This window comes from Pseudorasbora parva, chromosome 21 (genome assembly GCF_024679245.1).
Source record: "Pseudorasbora parva isolate DD20220531a chromosome 21, ASM2467924v1, whole genome shotgun sequence".
Lineage (NCBI taxonomy): Eukaryota > Metazoa > Chordata > Actinopteri > Cypriniformes > Gobionidae > Pseudorasbora > Pseudorasbora parva.
Genome location: NC_090192.1, coordinates 13529962 through 13550645, shown reverse-complemented (window position 1 = coordinate 13550645; position 20684 = coordinate 13529962). Strand labels below are relative to the sequence as shown.

The following is a 20684-nucleotide window of genomic DNA, read 5'->3' as shown; positions in this document are numbered from 1 at the left end:
TTATAATTCTAAGCCAATCAAATACCTTATAATAAATTAACAGCATGGTAAATAATAAAAGGATTTATATACATACGGTAAAATAGAACAATTTGTGCTTGTAATTTCAAAGTGAAGGCTTAGAATAGACCCTATACTTAAAAGCGCTCCTCTTTTCCCCTTTTTGGACAACCAACCAATCACAGTCTTCAAAAGACTGTATCATACGTAGCAACGGGGACAGCCCCGCCTCTTCACTAAGATAAAAGTTTTTGTATTTTCCTTGCTCAGAGTTGCTCTTAGATCGGCCCCGAATAGCTCTTAAGCTAAGACTCCTACGTAAAGTTTTTTAAGCTAAGTTAGGAGTTTTCTGAGAGGACTCTTAAAATCTTTATGAATACGGGCCCAGGAGGCATAAAAAAAAGTTCCCTTTCAGTCGGTCACTTTCGACGTATGTCGGACTTAGACTGACGAATTGGGATCTGAATTTTAGAGACCAATCCTACTTCGAGTGTGTAAAAACGAGCCAATGAAATTTGGCATGTGATCCAGGCTCCGCCCCGCAGCTTGGGTATAAATAGGAAGTGGAATGGTAGTTTAGCGCTTTCTACTTCGGAGCCGAACAGGTCTATTGCTGTTTCTACGAAGAGAATTCGAGGAATTCGAGTGTCGTGAGAGAAAACTGCCAGTGCGGGTGATACGGCGCATCAGCAAGTGATCGACCAAAACAAAAGTAAAACTAAAAGATCTTGTTGGTTCGGTGGCCGTTTTCCCCAAAACACAAAAAGATGATTTGCTGGGTGTTAAACACATACATACACTGAGAGCTCACACAGGCTTGCACTGATCGGACTGTGTGTAGCCAGGGTCATCTCCCTTCAGCACGCTAAAAGAGGTGTTTTCCGTTCACAAAAGAGCAATACGGGGGCTGCGTTCGTGGATGAGTTATGTTCCCACTGCGGGAACATTGCGCATCCGCCATTGCGCATCTCCTAATCTAATGGTCCTCCAGCTGCAAAGCAGAGGGCCGCTACTTTGGCTGATGACCTTGGTGGGGATCTGAGGGTGATGGTCAGGGCAAACCCGACCGGTCAGATGACTCTTCGGGCCCCTCCTCCCTCCACTGCGCCAGTGGAGTTTCCGGAAGTGCGCGCTGACCTCCCGCGTGAAGTGCCCGAGCCTGACCTGGATCTTACGGCTATGCTTGCCCGGGCCCTGCAAGTGTCGGGCTCGAGTGGAACCCTCCACCGCGTCCCGAACCTTCGCAGTTGGACGACTGGTTTCTCGGGACGGCCCGTGCTGGTTCTCAGCGCCCCGCCCCGGTACCATTCCCGGAAGTGCATCAGGTGCTCACGAAGTCGTGGGCGGCGCCCTATAGCGCTCGCCTGCGATCGACTGGCTCCTCCGTCCTCACTACCCTCGATGGTGGTGCGGCTAAGGGCTACGAGGGCCAGTCGAGCGGTCGGTTGCGATGCACCTGTGTCCAAAGACCGCTGCGGATTGGAGGCAGGCCCTGCGTCTCCCCTTCCGGGCGTGTAAGTTCTCGGTCTGACGGGCAAGGCTTACACAGCCTACGGGGAAGCCGCATCAGCTTTGCATGCCATGGCGCTCCTGCAGGTCCACCAGGCCAAAGCGCTCATGGAGCTGCACGAGGGGATTTCTGACCAGGGCGTTATGCAGGAACTACGTGCGGCAACGGACCTCGCCCTAAGGGCAACAAAAGTCACTGCACGCTCCCTGGGTCGGGCGATGTCCACACTAGTGGTCCAGGAACGCCACCTGTGGCTAAACCTGACAGACATGCGCTTTCCCTGTCTGTCAGGCTGGCCTCTTCGGCGACACCATCGAGGACTTTGCCCAGCAGTTCTCAGTGGCCAAGAAGCAGACGGAGGCCATCAAGAACATCCTGCCCTGGTGACCTGCTGCTGCCTCCACCCAGCCGCCAGGGGCAGCACCCCAGTCTGCTCGTCGCCGAGGGTGTCCTCCGGCGTCCGCCTCCGCCTCTGCCCCTGCCAAGCCAAAGCAGCAGCCTCCACCCATGAAGCAGGGTGCCGGACACAAGGGGGGCGCCCAACCCGTCCATGGTCCCGCTAAGCCGGCCGGCAAGCGCAAGGGGAAGCGGCCCTGAGACGGGCAGCCCAGGGAGAAGAGGAGCTGCTCTGAGGGAGATGATGTCCGCATTCCTCTTCCACCCCCCGGAGGAGGACCGGGGGGCCCCGACTGGTCACGTAACATCTCTGCTGCTGGCTCTCCGGAGTCCAGCGGTACCCACATTATCACAAAAAGAGCAGTTTCCTCTCTCTCTGAGCCCCAAGAGGGGCAGGTTGGCAGTGTCACTCCTTTCCTCCCCTACCTTCGCCAGGGGGCAGCAGTGTGGGTCTCGAGGACGCCTCCGGACCTTCTCCCACACACACTACCTCGCACTGGAGTACTCAGTCAACACTCCGGGCCGCCCCCAGGCCTCCCGAGTCCGGGCTGAGTACCCCACTTCCCTGCCTCCAGGCTTTAAGGACACCCCAGGGCCTTCTCACCCACCCTCTGTCCAAACCAGGAGTGCTCGGGCAACACTTTGGGCCGCCTCCCGAGTCGGGCCAGAGCACTCTGCTTCGCTGCCCCACACCGGGCACGTCTGTGGCACGTCTGAACCGCTTGCGCGGTTCCTGGGGGCCTGGCTAAGTCACCCCAGGCCGTCTCACTGGCTCATCCGTACCATCAGACTCGGCTACGCGATTCAGTTCGCTAGTACAAGGGTATCCTCTTCACCTCGTCTTGAGGTCAGAGATCGAGGTCCTACTGGCGAAGGACGCGATCGAGCCGGTTCCTCCAGCCGATATGAAGATGGGGTTCTACAGCCCCTACTTCATTGTGCCCAAGAAAGGGGGGCGGGTTAGGACCAATCTTGGACCTGCGTGTGCTGAATTGGGCTCTGCAGAATCTCCTGTTCAGGATGCCAACGCAGAAACGCATTTTCGAATGCATCCGTCACCAAGATTGGTTTGCAGCGATTGACCTGAAGGATGCGTACTTCCATGTCTCTATTCTCCCTCGACAAAGACCTTTTCTACGCTTTGCATTCGAGAGGAAGGCATACATAAAAAATATAAAATAAAATAATGATATAAAATAATTGAAAACATTTTAAGCTATAAAATATTTGTGGTGTGACAGGCAGCGGGGCGAGGGACCGCGAGAGCGGGCCGGTGATTAATGTTCACGAGTGCCAGCTGCGTGGCACACCGGCCTCGTCTCGCGGCCATGTGACGGGAGCATATAAGGAGGAGCAAGAGCTGCGGAAGACGAGAGAGGACCAGGCCTGGATTTTATGTTATGTTATGTTTATGTGTTATTATGTGTTTGTGGGTAGTCGTCCGTGAGGGGCTGCCCACGTTTTATTTTGTGTGTTTGCGGGCAGTCGTCCGTGAGGGGCTGCCCACGGTTTTACTTTCATTTTGTTTATTTATTTTGAATAAATGTTTGTTGAATGTTCGCCGGTTCCCGCCTCCTTCCTTCCATCCACGAAAAGCGTTACAATATTGTATTTAATTTTCATTCACTTTTTCAGTACAGTATTTTATTTTGATACACATGTTTAGTAGCAATATTTTACTTGTCAAACATTCCGAAGAACATAAAGGGCCCTATTTTAACAATCTGAGTGCATTGTCTGAATAGAGGATAGTTCAGGTGTCCTGGATGTGAAAATTATAACTGAGTCGGGCTAAAACAAAAACACTTGCGTTGTGTCTGATATTGAATTGTGCCGTGTGTATGAAAGGGCCCAAAGTGTACATATTTTTCTTTTTTTCCCGTATGTGCTGAGTTATGTTTTGAGTTATGCAGTGTTCTGCATGACGGTATTATTGGCAAATTTATTAAACAGACTAAAAAGCAAATTTTTACTTGAAATTATCATAAGTAGGCTACATACTTTACTGCAACTTTTCTTTCTTGTCCATTGCCTAAAATAGGCTTTCTGTTTTAACAAGGCTGGCTAATCCAATCAGAGTCATGTTATGGTTTTGATGGCGGCTTTTGTGATTAAGTTTGTCTTTGAAATGTCAATTTAAAATCTTCTTTGTTACTTTAATTTGATTGTAACCTTAGGCACTGTAGCGTGTGATGTCCTATTTATGAAACTGTGTATCATAAAGGCAAGTGTCGCACTGAAGCCAGATTTAAAATTCATGGCCCGCTGTTATATAAATTGTTTAAAACATAATAAAAAGTAATATCATTGGCTCGGCTGACTCAACCTAAGCTTGCTCTGTTTAATTTCTCTAAGTTTGAATTTATTAATTTATCATGGTAATGGTGCCATAGGATTCATACATCAACAGGCCAGGGACCTAACTTGGCAAGAGCTATCTTTAAAGTCCAAAGACAACTCTGTAAGTTATGTGAGATGCTGTGCCATCTGTTCTGCTAATGGAGCTGTCAGGCCCGCCAAGGAAACATAAGCCAGTGAAAGAAAACATTTCACTCTTTAATGGCGGTTTGCTTGTCAGTCTACTGTAAGTATATCAGGAAAATACTTATTATACAACAACTGTATGTTTATTTCAGTATCAGAAATTAGCTTTTTAATATTATTATTTTTAAAGACAACATTATAACCCTGGCGATACATCCATCAGCACAGCCACTTTGGGGATACTATTGGACGCACTTTGCGGAAATGCAAAGAGATGCACATATGAATGTAATTTTGATTTTATTTTTAATTTATTTGGTGTCTACAATTAACTGAAGCACTAGAACCACACAAGACACATACTAAAATTTTATTAGTAAATTGGCACCCTCCAAGAGTTGGAGCCCTAGGTGGTCAACCTTTGTCACCTAATGGATTGTCTGGCCCTGATAGCTCCAGAAAACATGCAAACCTGCACATATTGACTACTTGTTTAATGCTCTTGGATCTCGAGACTTGACAGCAGTTGTGTAACTAATGGACCTTGTGAACCTCTCACCAGATCTTTATGTAATGTTTATAGCTGTTGTTTTATCCACAGAGAGCACTTATTACAATTTTTATTTAGAATTTACAGGGCTGTTGAATGTTTGAATCTGATTGTCGAACGTTCCAGGGTGTGCAATTATTTTCAGGGAAATGCTAAAATGTTTAAAGTAGTTCCAGGCTTGACCACAATATAGTTACTTCGCCAAATGATTTCAGTTATTTCAAAGGTCCGTACAACAGCAAAATAATCGAAACCCACAACAACACTGACCATGCAAATAAATACACTAAACAATAGGATAAAAAACAAAAAGATTTTTTCCATGCTTTTTGCAACAAAATTATGTTTTATTATGTACTCTTTTTCTCCCGCATACAATAGGACACACACTTACACAGAAATATGTTGTCAGTGCTACTCTGAAGATTTGATCAGTAAAATTGTTTAACAGTTTAAAAGCCACATGACCTTTTCTCACTAGTGAGGTAATAATGGCACTGTTTTAAAAGCAGATAAACTTACAGTAGAGTCGCTGCTGCCGAACATTAGGCAAATCATAATGCAATGGTGGCATTGCATTGCCTACTCTCAGCTATTGAACAGAGTAACTTATGTTTTTTTTGTGTGTGTGTGTGTGTGTGTGTGTGTGTGTGTGTGTGTGTGTGTGTGTGTGTGTGTGTGTGTGTGTGTGTGTGTGTGTGTGTGTGTGTGTGTGTGTGTGTGTGTGTGTGTGTGTGTGTGTGTGTTTTGTTTTGTTTTTTATCCTCCTGGGACCCAATATAGGACTTTTGTCCACTGTAGTGGACATTATATTTTAGTGAATTTCTCTGACATTATACATGTCACAGTTTTGTCACAGTCTGAATGACCTGAAAAGAGCACATTCGAGCCTTTGCACAGATACCAAATGTTTGGAGGTTTCGCCAGGAAAACAACACCATCTTGGATTTTAAAAATGACTGACATTAATGTTTAGCTTATGGAAACATGATAATATTTTGTAATAATTAAAATTTAAATCAGATTAATTTTCAAATTGTTTGTTATAAATCAATATCTCAGGAAAGTATTATGGGGTTTGTAGTCAAAATATGATTTTCTGTTACAAAAGAGGGCATTGATTTCATAAAATAGTGGATGCCAGGATTTACATCTTGTTTATCAGGCATTTTGAAGAAACAACAAGGGAATAGGGAAAGAAAATTACATATCAATACTGTTATGAAATATTAGATATTAATATTTTTTTTTGCCAATAATTACTCACATTATTACATATTCTTTTTTTCATTACATGTTGCACCAAGAACACATTGATATGTGTAAACTAGATGGAGTGTCTAGATACATTGTATTGAATGTGAAAATCTATGTATGGCAGTTTTACCCAGATATTGCATAAAGTAAGATGGTTTTTGAAAGCATTTCGTTATATATTTCATAACAAAAGTCAGAATCATGTCCAAAAAGTACCGAACATGAGACTACCCGAGAGGAGGTGCTCTGAGTTTGCGATTCACTTTAACAGTGTGAGAGACTCGGGAGCGCTTCTGTTCAGAAAAGTAACCTGCTTATTTGTTTCAGCCGATTGTAATGTATAGTTCAATAAAACACATAAGTGGTGATGTTGTTAATGATTCACCTCTGATATGAATGAGAGCGAGCTTGCAGTGTATTCGTGCATCACGCATGCAATCTTTACAAGCATGCAACAAAAGCCCCCCTTGATCCAATATATTGACCCATGTTCTGTTTTCTATCACACCCTGTGGATGTTTGTGATTATGTAAGACGCACACAAGTGCACCAGGCTTCAACAGAATCAAGGCCAGCGCTGCGGGGGAAACTGAGAACTATCGCGCGTGGACTTGGACTGCAGCAAACGTGCTCAGTGTAAAAATGCCCCTTTCTTTTGTTGCGACCTGGAGTCTAATAAAAGTTAAATGGAAAAAAACGGTAGCTTTTGTGGGCTATATAACGTCACTTGTTTCAGAATAGTAATGTTATTGTTAGCCCTTTTTTTCCCCAGTTTATGTTTGCTGCTGCATCCTTTACTTTAGCGTCTATGGCTGCTCTCGATTTACAACAAACTATGGGCTAAGCCACGGATCAAACAGAAAATGCGCACTGTGCTAATAAAATTATTGCTGTTAAAATGAATTTTGATGTCCTTTTGATGTCAAAATAGCTCTGACTCATCCAGGCATGGAGTCTACTAGACCCCTAAAGGTGTGCTGTGGTATCTGGCACAAAGATGTTAGCAGCAGATCATTTAAGTCCTGTAAGTTTCAAGGTGGGGTCTCCATGGATCACACTTGTTTGTTAAGCACATCCCACCGATGCTCGATTGGATTGAGATATGGGGAATATGGAGGCAACGTCTCAGACTCGTCGTGCTCCTCAAACCATTCCTGAACATTTTTGCTTTGTGGCAGGGTGCTTTATCATGCTAAAAACAGGCCACAGCGACCCGGGAACACCGTTTCCATGAAAGGGTTTACATGGTCTGCAACAATGCTTAGGTAGGTGGTACGTGTCAAAGTAACATCCACATGGATGGCAGGACCCAAGGTTTTCCTGCAGAACATTGCCCAAAGCATCACTCCCTCCGCCGGCTTGCCTTCTTCCCATAGTGCATCATGCTGCCATGTGTTTTCCAGGTAAGCGACGCACACGCACCTGGCCATCCAAGTGATTTAAAGAAAATGTGATTCATCAGACCAGGCCACCTTCTTCCATTGCTCAATGGTCCAGTTCTGAGGCTCACATGCCGACTGTTTGGCGCTATCGGCTGTAGATGGGTTCAGCATGGGCACCTTGACTGGTCTGCAGCTATACACCCCCATACCCAACAAACTATGATGCACTGTGTATTCTGACACCATTCTATCAGAACCAACATTAACTTCTTGAGTAATTTGAGCTACAGTAGCTCGTCTGTTTGATCAGACGACACGGGCCAGCCTTCACTTCCCATGTACATCAATGAGCCTTGGCCGCCCATGACCCTGTCACCGGTTCCTCACTGTTCTTTCCTTGGACCACTGACCACTATCATCATCTATTTGATATATACTGACCACTGCAGACAGGGACACATCACAAGAGCTGCAGTTCTGGAGATGCTCTGACCCAGCCGTCTAGCCATCACAATTTGGCCCTTGTCAAACTCGCACAAATCCTTACGCTTGCCCATTTTTCCTACTTCTAACACATCAACTTTGAGAACAAAATGTCCACTTGCTGTCACGTATATTCCAACCACTAACAGGTGGCGTGATGAAGAAATAATCAGTGTTATTCACTTCACCTGTCAGTGGTCATAATGGTATGCCTGATGTTATTAATAATACAAATAATAACAGACATTTATGTAAAAACTGGAGCTTAGATAAGCAAAAGTAGTAACATGTATGTGTCACATTTGGCTTCCAACATAACCAGTAAAACTGAACATCCAGATATATTTGTTTGAGAGCAGAGGACTGTTCACACTCTGACGAGACACAGTTTGCTCAGCATCAGCATAATCAAATGCAATCAAACACTAGAGGCACACAGGCTGCGTAAATACCTGTCATCATACCTGAGGGATAGACAACATTTACAGATGTGAAAACAAGCCAGCACAACACTAGTAAGGGAGAACATATATTACAAACACATGCTGGCACTGAATATGAAAGGTCAATAACAATCATTATTAATATTATTAGCAACTCAGTTATAAACTCTTAAATCTTAAAACATTTCTAGTAAAAGTCAACTTAGTCTGCTCATATAAAGTGCTCATTTGCAAATAGTCACACACCCTTGTCCAGCTAATTGCTATTTTGCAGCCCTTGTTATTTATTACAGACCTAATGAATATCACAACCAACTAAACCTATAGACACCTCTTTACACCAAGAAAGATAAGTATATAGATAAATATAATATCTATATTAGCATTCACATTAACACTTTGTTTATCATAAGCATGTACATCACTTATACATCTGATGCATTAAATGCTCATGCTTTTTAAAGTCGTGTGGATTCTGCTTGGCTTTCAATGTTTTAATCGTTGATCATCTGGGGGAAAACAGTTCTGAAAGTGATTAAAACTATTTTGTATTCTTCTCTAAATTAGATTTGCCACAACCTACTAATGTGTTTTTCCCTCAGAAAAGATGATATTTTAAAATTATATATTGTATATTATGTATATATTAAGTCACCACCTGGATAAAAAAATAAATAAATAAGTATAATGTATAATAATTGCAGTGATTATTATGTTTTAGCTTGCAACGAGTTATTTAACCCTAACTGATTCAGTGACTAGTGGAAAAGATGTTGCTCTGTTATAGGCCCCATTTACACTGCATGGTTCAAGTGACGCAATTCCGATTTGTTCCTCTCATGTGGCACAGATCGGATATGACATGTGAACGTGTAAGCAGTACAAAACGCATGAATTCCGATATCCTCAGATCGGATTCAGGCCTCACTCATATGTGGTAATAAATACGATATGATTCGTATGCGTGCATTAGCGTCTGCCATGTAAGCGGTCAAATCGGATATTCCCCAGGAAATGCGAGTCGTACGTGATTGAAAAAAGGACGGAGGCGAATGACGTCAACCCAGGTGGACACAAACTGCGATCCGGTGTTGCCAAGTCTGCGGTTTTCAGGCGGAATTGGGCTACTTTAACACAGTTTTGAGTTGCAATTGGATGGGTTTTGTTGTGAAAACCTGGCAACCTTGTCAAGTGCTCTCCTCTTTTTCTCCGCTTTACGAGAGAAAAGTTTTGCCGACTTTAAAGATGTGTGGAACAGTGCAGACAGCAAAACATTGTGCAATCATTTTGTCTGCATCCATTGCATATCGCGTTTTACTTCCTTTCACTGGTTAAGAACATCTTGGGCTGTTTTCCCAGTGTGCAGTGTAAAAGCAAATATCAGATACGGGTCACTTTTGAAAAGATGATGTAAGCGGGTCATCAAAAAAATCGGATGTAGTCACCAAATCAGAATTGTGCATCAAGACCTGCAGTGTAAATGCAGCCTTAGAAGGGTCAAATTATTGGCCTGCATCAAGCAAAGAAAACCACTAAGGAGATTGGGTCAATAAGTGTCTAACACATTATTAAAACCTGGAAGGATACCATCCTCTTCAAGGAAGAAATATGTTTAAAAAAAAAAAAAAAAAAAAAGAATGATCGTGATTGGAGATCCCTTCAATGTTAGGTGAAATCAAATCGTAAAAAAAAAAAAATACAAAAAAAAAAAATACAGCAGTAGAACTCATAGCTATGTTTTGGTGTGAAAGTAAGAGCATTTCCACATGCACAATGTAAAAAAAATAATAAAAAAATAAGAATACATCATGGGATTGGGACTAAACAGCTGCGTGGCCTTAAGAAAACCAGTAAGGCTTATCAGGAATAAATGCCTTCAACTTGCTAGGGAGCATATAAAGATTGGACTCTGGAGCAAAGGAAAATGTAATGTGGCCTGATGAGTGATGGGTGCATCAGGGTAAGAAGAGAGGTGAATAAAGCGATGCATCTTTCATGCCTAGTGCCTACCGTATAAGCCTGTGGGTGCAGTTTTACGATCTGGGGTTGCTTCAGTTGGTCAGGTCTAGGTTCAGCAATATTATGTGGAAAAAAAATGAGGTCAGCTGACTACCTGAACATACTGAAAGACCAGGTTTTGGATGATTTTTTGAATTGATTTTTTTCTTCCCTGATGGCACGGGCATTTTCCAAGATGACAATGCCAGGATTCAGCAGGCTCAAATTGTAAATAAAATTATAAATAATAAAAATCTCTTTCACACGTGGATTGGCCACCACAGAATCCAAACCTTAAACCCTTTGAGAATCTTTGAGATGTACAATACTGGAGAAATGTCTGGATGAAAATGAATGCTTTGACTTTGCACAAGCTTATCAAAATGATGCCACGGCGAATGTGCGCTGCAATCAAAGTGTTCCAATGAAATATTAGACTGTTTGTCTTTTTTTGGCGATGACTGTATATTATATGGTGTGAAGCAGGAAGGGGCCCAGATCCATGGGACTGAAGCAAGAGACACCAGCTATTGTTTTGTCTTGTGGACTACATGTATGGGAGCTTATTCAAGCACTGCTGACCAATGGCAACAGACACTTTGTTGTTTTTTGTTTGATCCGCATGTCAGTCTGTTGCCACACAATTTTGCTGATTGTTCAGCAAACAAGCAAACCCCCAGATGTTCAGTCTGCATTTTTTGGATCATGGGATGTCTGAGAAATGAAATACTATAATCTGGTGATTGTCTGCATTGGTGGCCAACTGTTGGTGTGGTGTGGCCCTTTAGGTGACAAGCATACATCTAATTCAGAAAAAAAACAACAACTGTGGAACATAACTCCAGAAACAATGGAATTGTTTAGTGTGTGAATTTTAGTGGCATCTCGAGGTGAGGTTTTGAATTGCAACCATCTACCTCTCACCATATAGAGAAGCTATGAAATGTAGTTGTCAGAGAGACCTGAGAGTGAGGTCCTGGCCCAAATGGCACCCTAAACCCTCACAGTCTTTCTCCAAGTCCGCACTTTCATGACATAATGACGTTTTGACTGCCGGGAAGAAGTCCGCTGCGTAAGCCGCACCAGTGCGAGTTCGCCGAAGTGAGCGTCGAGGGTGCATATCACCCTCGCAAGTGCCCTTCTGAGACCTTAAATGACAAATGGGACACCCTGTGGTAGTCGAAAGGGCACATGAAATGTGCCATTTGGGACAGGGCCTGACTAGCACTCTGTAGATTAGTTTGTCCGTTTAGGGCTACTATAGAAACATTATGGTGCAAACTGGCGATTTCACTGTGAGGGGACTGAATGGTGTATGTAGATAGAAATGGCTCATTCCAAGGTAATAAAAACATAATGGTTCATTATGTGAGGTCGTGAAAACTCTACTGAAAACATAGTTATGTATATTATATTGCATTTCTGTCATTAGACCCTCATAAATACCACACACTGCACCTTTAATTACCATGTTTAGCCTCTTTCTAGCCATACTAATACATTTATTTACCTCCCTAGGTACAATGTCTACAACTTCTTAGCATCATAAAAACATATTATTGTCAACCTCAGACAGAGACAGCATACCTAAAAACTTCTAAAATTAAAAAGTAGCCTTTAGCTGTATTTCCTGCCCTGTGGCCAAATTATGTGTGAAGTTGAACTTAAGGATGCACAAAATATGAGGACAAATACAGGATAGAAAAGCTTTTAATAGCCATTGATCAACTCTGTAGCATATGGAGCATTGAGTGATTGACTATTTGTGAAATGGTAATTTACCTTATAGTGTTGTCCATGCGTGACACAGTTAGGAACGCAGCCAGGTTAGCAGTGTAAGACGAACACACAATCAATGTGAACAACCACCAACTGCCCATAACTATCCTCAGTGCCACAGACCCCACCACGGAATCTCCACCTGTGACAAACAAAACAAAAAAGGATGTCAGTATTTAGAATCTGTAAATGTATTTTGACAACAATAAATCTTAACCTCCCCATAATCCTTTTATAAAAGTTTTTTATATAATCCTGATTATGCTAATAAAATGGAGGCATACCACAAATAGATAGCACCATATGCCTAACAAAGGGTATTAAAAGATTATCATATGGTACCGTAGATGTGAATAATCTATGAAACACAAAAAGTGTTTCACATTATTAACATTACTCAACGGAATAAGCCAGAAATGCTGCCATTATTAACATGCCATTAGATTGGCTAATTCCTCATATTTTAGACTGTGTAAACTGCTGCAAAATATGTATTTTGTTTTGTAGAGTCTACTGTAAATTTTTATATGGTAAGCTACAGAATTATGAGGAAAAAAAACAGCTCAGATTTAATAGCTATTCGGTTAAAAATGGTTGCTTGGCAGTAGGCTATGGCAAGAATAGAGTCACCTGGGGGTTTAGCATGTTAGTTGCTGGGAAAAAAACCCAGCATACGCCTTCTTCTAAGAAACTTTAAACTGTTTTGGTGCACTTAACACTTCTTGGTTTGTTCTAAGTATGCTTATTTTGACTATGCAAGGGTATCACTGATTAAAAAGGTGCATCCCAATATAATTTTTCCCACTGTCATATTGTTCCAAACTTAGGGTACAATGGAGCTAAAGGCACACCTTAAAAGGATAGTTCACCCCCCCCCCCCCCAAAAAAAAATAAATAAAAATAAATAAATAAATAAATAAATAAATAAATAAATAAATAAATAAATAAATAATAAATAACAAATAAATAAATACAAAATCCATCATCTTTTACTTACCCCCTCAAGTTGTTCTAAACATGTATGAGATTATTTCTTCTGCCAAACACAAAAGAAGATATTTGAAGAATGTTTGCAACAAAGCAGATAGAGCAATCATGGTAGTCATTGGTAGTCAATGGTTGCAGTATCTGCTATGTTACAGCAATTCTTCAATATATCTTCTTTTGTGTTCAGCAGAAGCAAGAAACTCATACAGGTTTGAAACTCAAAAATGAACTCAAAAATGTTCCTTTTACTATTCCTACAGTTACATACAAATATTAATTTAATGGGCACGTGGGAGAGGAATTCATTAAAGTACCTTGTTGTACAAAGGCTCCATAGACAATCCATATAGCACTATGCAATGAGTTAGACATGGATGAAGCGTGTTGGGCTCCTGGAGGATTCTGGGAGCGAAGCATCTGCATCCGCGTCAGCAGGAAGATCAGAACGCCCACCACGGGAATGGCAGCTGCGATACAGGCCCACACAGCCAAGTCAAAAGGGGCAAACAGGGAAAAAATGTTGATCTTTTCCTCAGGTTTGCGATGTAGGATCCCTACAGAGTAGTCCATGTAGCGTTTGCTGAAGTCCACTACATTCTCTCGCTCTGGTGTTATAGTAATGGCAGAAACTGCCAAATCAGCTCTCTGTAAAGACAATATTTAATTTACTCTTCAGGTAAAAAAGTGGGCCTTACAAAAACACAATACATTTTCCTAATCAGTATGTTTATTTTTTATATACGTATACCGTATATATATATATATATATATATATATATATATATATATATATATATATATATATATATATATATATATATATATATATATATATATATATATATATATATATATATATACACATTTTTTTCAGTAAAAATATCTAAACACCCTTAAAGCAAGCAAAATCACATACAATTTAAAGACTTTTCAGAGAATGTATCTTGAATTATGTTTATTTTATTACCCGTTTGTCCTTTATTTATGTTAATACTTAACCTAATATTTGGTACATTTATGCCCTGTCCAAACCTGCTCCTGAAGGGCCACTATCCTGCAAAATGTAGCTCCAATCTTTGCGTGCTAATTAAGATCTTCAGGATTATTACCAAAGCTGCTATCTGCTATCCACCTTATTTTTCAGCGCGAAAATAAAGCCCAGGATAGGCTGCACGATTTTTGGCTGTTCCAGATGAAAGATTGCCATCATGAAACAATCAGGACATTTTCTATGATCGTGGCTCCTAAAAATTGGTTCTGTGTCATACAGTAACAGTGGCTCAAAGATGGCTGTTGTCACAGTCTTGTGACCAAAGATAGCCTACGAAATGTTCTGACAGTATCAGAAATTTAACATAATCATTGCACAGTGTAGTTGCTGCAACCAGTCTTCTGACCAACCAATCAAAAGTGACATGAAATCAACATGACATGGCACTAAAACTTGCTTACCTCAATCTCTTTCCCCTCTCTCTTTGCCAAGAAACTTGCGTCATAGCCTAGGAGTCAATAGGTGTCATCATCGCACAGTCTACATGCATGTCGCACCCAAGTTTAATAGATCCATGTTGCACAGTGTGATTTGTAATGATCTTATAGGATTGCTAAAAATGTGCAAGCCTTCCAACTTATTAGCTGCTATAGGGAAGTAACAAGAAGAATATATCAAAGTGCAGTAAACTGTGTTTAATTAAGACAATACATTCAAATAAAGTGGCAAGAAATACCAGTTTGCAATATCAAGCAGCATAACAAGCTATTTTGTGCAGCTAAAAATAACTGGAAGCAAATGACACCAGAAGCCAAAGACATTAAAATTACAAATGGCGGTGCCCGCTCTAAACTGAAAAATAAGGTGGATAAGGCAAGCCTTCAAGGTTAGCAAAAAAAAGTGTAACTGTGTTACACAGGGGAAGAGACAAGAGGATATTATTTTATTTTATGGAGGTCAATGAAGTTGGGCACATTCTCCTTGTTGTACAAATATTGGATAATTTTTGTATTCAAATCCTTAAGCCTTTTGGTTAATTTTTTGGGGTAGCTTTTGTGTTACCCAGATCCTGGGTCAGACATAACAACCCAGGGTTTGAGTTGTTTACTGCAGGCTTTTTGCAACCTTTTCTCCTGAGAGCAGGTCAGCTCTGTCAAATTGGTGCTTGTCTTCTGTAAAATACAGGTCAACCCTGATGCAAAACAACAACTGATGCCTAATATAAAATGTTATGATTTTATTAAAAAAAGAAACCGAATATAATATTTAGGATGTTAAAATACGTCCTCATAGCTGTTCACTGTTTGTTTATGGACAGGTTATGGAGCTAGTCACAGCATCACAGTGTATCGGCTAGAAGTGAAACGCAGGGCGGTGGTCTAGTTAGAAGTTCCCCCACTGAACATGATACAAACTCCAGGCAAGATCCAGCATGGTTACGGTGGAAACTGGGCAACTGGTAGACTGCACATTAATTACTTTTTAAATGTTTGATTTTTACTTATAATATTTGTTTAATTAGCTTAAATGTAGGCAATATGTATTGAAAACAACAACAACAACAACAACAACAGAAAATATGCTATACTGTAAAATATGATAGAAAATAAAGTAATTATCATGCAAATCAGTGATAGTGTGGAGTATTTTAAAAAAAGTTGTTAATCAGTAAACATTAATTTATGTATGAAGTAAAAATGCTAGTATTATAGTATAGTAATCAACCGATTATGCTGGGTTAAAGTGAAAGTCACCAAAAAATGAAAATGATTCCATAATTTACATACCCTCAAGCCATCCTAGGTGTATATGACATTCTTCTTTCAGACGAATACAATCAGAGTTATATTACAAAAATACCTGGCCAATCCAAACATTATGATGACAACCCAAAATTTAAAGGCCAAAACAGTGCATCCATCCATTATCAAAGTAATTCATACAGAGTGTAAGAAAAATACATATTTAACACAAAAAAATGTACAAAATTAAAAAAATAATAATCAGGTCTCCAGTTAAACATTTTCTAGTGACTGATCACATCTAAGGATTTTTAGTTGGCCAAATTGAATTTCTCTGAATTAAATTGCAACAATTCTTTACAGTGTCTGGATTGCCTTCCGCATTCAACTAACAAAGAAAGTGTAGTGCCTCTAGTTCAAAGCACTTACGGTACGTCCTTCGTCATCATCACGTCAGTTACGCTTTTTTCCGTCAGATGATTACGGAAGGCAGTCCCCCGGAAGCTAGATATTTTACTTTATAATGTGTTAAATATGGATATTTTCCGAACAAAAAAACATCGATTCGCCTCAGAAGGCCTTTATTAACCCACCGAAGCCATGTGGATTACTTTTATAATGGATGAATAAAAGTGGGTTTCCATTTTAGACTGTCATTCATTGCCATTATAAAGCTTGGAAGAGCCAGGAAATTTGTTATATATAACTCTGATTGTATTTGTCTTAAAGAAGAATGTCATATACACATAGGATGGCTTAAGGGTGAGTAAATCATAGAGTCATTTTCAAATTTGGGTGAACGATCCTTTTAAATAAACCATTATGCTGGGTTAAATAACACGATATGCTGGGTAAAATTAACCCAACATGTGTTCTGTCCTATATTTACCCAGCCTTTGGGTAAAAAACAGTGTTTTTTTAGAGGGTAGTTTACTTAAAGGTCCCGTTCTTTGCGATTCCATCTTTCAAACTTTAGCTAGTGTGTAATGTTGCTGTTAAAGCATAAATAATACCTGTAAAATTATAAAGCTCAAAGTTCAATGGCGAGATATTTTATTTAACAGAATTTCCCTTTCAAAGCCTACAGCGAACGGCCGGTTTGGACTACACCCCTGCACTTCCTTCAGGAATGACGTCACTAGAACCGTTTGTTGACTAACCCTCCACCCACAAGAACACGCAAAATAGGGGGCGTAGTCTTGTTGCTCTCCCACGTGGAGAAGAGCGCGCATTCAGCGCTTGCATCTCCCCGTTATGGTAAGAGACGGGACCTTTCCGGGCAAAGTGCGCTAAGCTGCTGTCCAATCACAACACGGGAAGCGCTGGCCCAATCAGAACTCGTTAGGTATTTCTGAAGGAGGGACTTCATTGAACAAGGAAATCATCAGGCCGTTTTTAGGACAGAGGAAACAGCGGTGTACAGAGAAGTAAATTGTGTGAAAAATACTGTTTTTTTATACGCGAAACATAAACTCATGTTATATTGCACACTGTAAACATAATCAAAGCTTCAAAAACACGCGAAGAACGGGACCTTTAAAAGCAAGACAGTTATTTTGCAGTACATTCTGGGTAGAGTGTAAACATGACTTGGATAAAAGGGCCGGACCAGCTTTTTTAATTGCTAGCTGAAATACCCAAGTCAGACAAACACCGTTGATCTCTTCTTCACCTCTTGCTGTTTTTTCAGCATTTCTCTCTGTAAGTGTCTTGGGTTTATCTTGTCAAGCTATATGAACCCTCTAATCCTGTCCAAGTGCTGAGTGGTTTGAAAGTTGCTCTGTACAGTTCTGGCCTCAACAATACAAGGCACTGGTCAAAATGCCACAACAATTAATCAGACATAAAAGTCCAAGTCACACAATTATTGTGTTTTCTTGACTGATCAACTTCTCATACTCATGGCCATCCCCAGAACAAATTAACACACCAGCATACATGCTGGAGACCTTTTGAGCAGGATAATTTGAGGAAATAGTATAGGCATGTATTAGTTGAGTAAATTTGACTGGCTTTGGACATGTACATACAGCTATATTTTGAGTACTTGCCTTGTTTATGAGTTCCCCAATCATTCCGTTCCAAGTGCCATTGGTCAGCTGAGAACCATATTTGCTGTCTGACACCTGGTAGATATCGTACTTGAACCCTAGGATCTTGGCCAAGGCATCCAGGACATCAATTGAGAATCCTTTATATCTTTTGGGTTGTCCGAGGATGTTCTCTGCCACCATCACAAATGGATCCTCCTTTGAAAAGAAATATTGATTACCAAAAAGTACAGAACATTTTCAAATAGCTGGTAAAACTGGCTTCAAGACTTTCTATGGCTCTCTGGAGAACATTTCTGTAGTAGATGCTCGCTGGCCTGGGAGAATTATTAGATCATATTAGATCATAAAGAATAAGCACATTTGAAGCATAAAGCTTACCCCAAACATGCCTGTAAAATATATCACAGCCAATTAAAAAATATATTAATACAATGCAGCATTTTTATTGACAATCATCAAGAATGTAGGACAGTGAACAATATAAAAAGATAATTAATAAAACAAAACATGTCATGGCAGTTTTAAACAGAGCTGAGAGAACTACACTTTTATTTGTGATTGTAGCCATGAGAATATGATTATTAGCCAAAATAATTGGTGAGAAAACAAGCAAGAAATTAGAAATTTTCCAATTCCATGGATATCGTGCCGATTCTGTGGCCTTCTGATGAAGTACAAGATTATCTAGTACTTAAGTATTGACCGTGAAAAAACGTAATGATTAATTCAGTAATTTATACATCAACACCCCCAAACACAAATATTTAAAAAGGTAAAATGATAAAAGTAAGTATTACCAACAACGTCACTACTTTCACAGTAACCCCCTGCATGCCATTCTCAATACGACTCTCCTTTAGACTTCCATTGAGGCCATGGACAGAATCCCAGGTTGCTAACTGCAGGACAAAGAAAAACAAACACAGATGGATTATTTCCATCCATTAAAAAAATAAAAAAATACATGGAGAGTGCAAATGCTTATCATAAGACAGGATGTGAAACAGGATATTCATATCAAGCAAACAAATAAATAAATTTGATCCATCAGGACTTCTTGTGACACTGCTCTCCTAGCGGCTCGGATGCATGTTCGCCTAAACATGCTAGGAAACTCATGAAACTTTACACACATTTCAGAAATGGTAAACATTAACGTCTGATATGGTTTTCAGAATTAGTTGTGGCAAAAATGCTCGCTAGCACAACCTACAACATTTAAAATAAGTGCCACTCGTGTTTACAGGGTTTAAAATCTGAAAACCCATATCTCAGGAAGTGAGATATTTAGAATTTTAAAATTGTTGCCGTTTTGCCATTTCCAGATGTTGTACTTTAACAAACTCCTCCTAGAGATTTAGTCAGAACATTATTATATTACATCAGTCTAACTAAAAGCCATTGCAATGTAAAAAAAAATGAAGATTTTGATTTCCTTATGTAGAGGGAACTTCGCACTGCGTTGGAACGACAAATTTGGGGATGCTCCCTAAGCGTATCTGAAGTTTGAATGAAACTATTCCAATCCTGATTGGTGTTGTGTCATGACGTAGATGTGACGGCATACCCGGAAGCTATATAGGGGAAACCGGCATATAGTAGCACTCAGAAAGCGTCCCACCCATAGGGGCGGCCATTGCTAACCAAGCCATCACCTGCTGTTAGCATCCCATTGACTCCCATTCATTTTTGAGTCACTTTGACAGTGAATAACTTTTAATCTGAGGCATTTAAAGACTCCATTTGTCCATTGTTTATTTATAAAGAAACACGACAATGCATAAAAGGCTCCATTACCTTGTATCTTACACTATCGTCCCCGTAGAAGCTGTTTTTGTAAAAATAGGCTGACGATTGTGTCATAACCAACGCGACTTTGTCGCACAGTTGAGAAATTACTGTATAGACAGGAGGAGACGCTCAGAAACAATCTTTTACTGTCTATGAGGCAGTAGGGGGGACGTGGAGACATAAAGTCTGATAAAGTCAAGGAAGAAGAATGGGGAAGGCCGATAGTGAGCCAAAAGCAACGGGAGAAAATATTTAAACAACGTGATTCTGATTTGACTTTCCACGACTACTAGAAGACCTACAACTGTCAGACAGGAGGCTTACGTCACATCTACGTCGTCAAGCTCAGTCTGAGCCTGCGCAGTTCGCTCAGCCATCAGGAACTGAGTGCCTCTGATTGGTCTCATTTTCTGCCGTTGAAGTCAATGGGATCGCTCTGTCCATTTCTTTTACTGTCTATGGTTATATACATAGCCCGAGACGTTTTCCCTTGAGGGCGTGTCCGTGAAATCAGGTCAACTTTATGGTAATGAGCTATGACGCAGTTCTGCAGCAACCAATCGGAATGTAGAAGTACTTCACTTGAGAGGATTTCAGAGTGCCCATGCCTGTAAACTTTGGTTCTGACCACATTAGTTCCCAAGCAAAATCGAGGAGAGGTGGATAAATGCTGTGACGGGTTTGATAAGAAGGCGTACAGCATTATTTGTAGCCAACATTTTCGCTCTAGAATGCTTGTCTTTCAGCGGAAATGCAATTAATTTGCTCAAAACAACACCGATTTGACCAATTGCATTAATGCTGCGCTTCAACCATGGCCGGACAACCATTGTAATG

General features: G+C 40.7%; 1 protein-coding gene across 1 annotated transcript in view; it reads right to left on the bottom strand.

Moving 5' to 3' along the window:
* Window positions 1-20684, bottom strand: part of grid1b (glutamate receptor, ionotropic, delta 1b) — a 741339-nt gene that overhangs the window by 28228 nt on the left and 692427 nt on the right. The window contains 4 exon segments of the mRNA XM_067429947.1: window positions 12286-12424; window positions 13584-13914; window positions 18054-18251; window positions 18854-18955. Of these exon segments, the coding sequence (XP_067286048.1) occupies window positions 12286-12424; window positions 13584-13914; window positions 18054-18251; window positions 18854-18955 (770 nt within the window).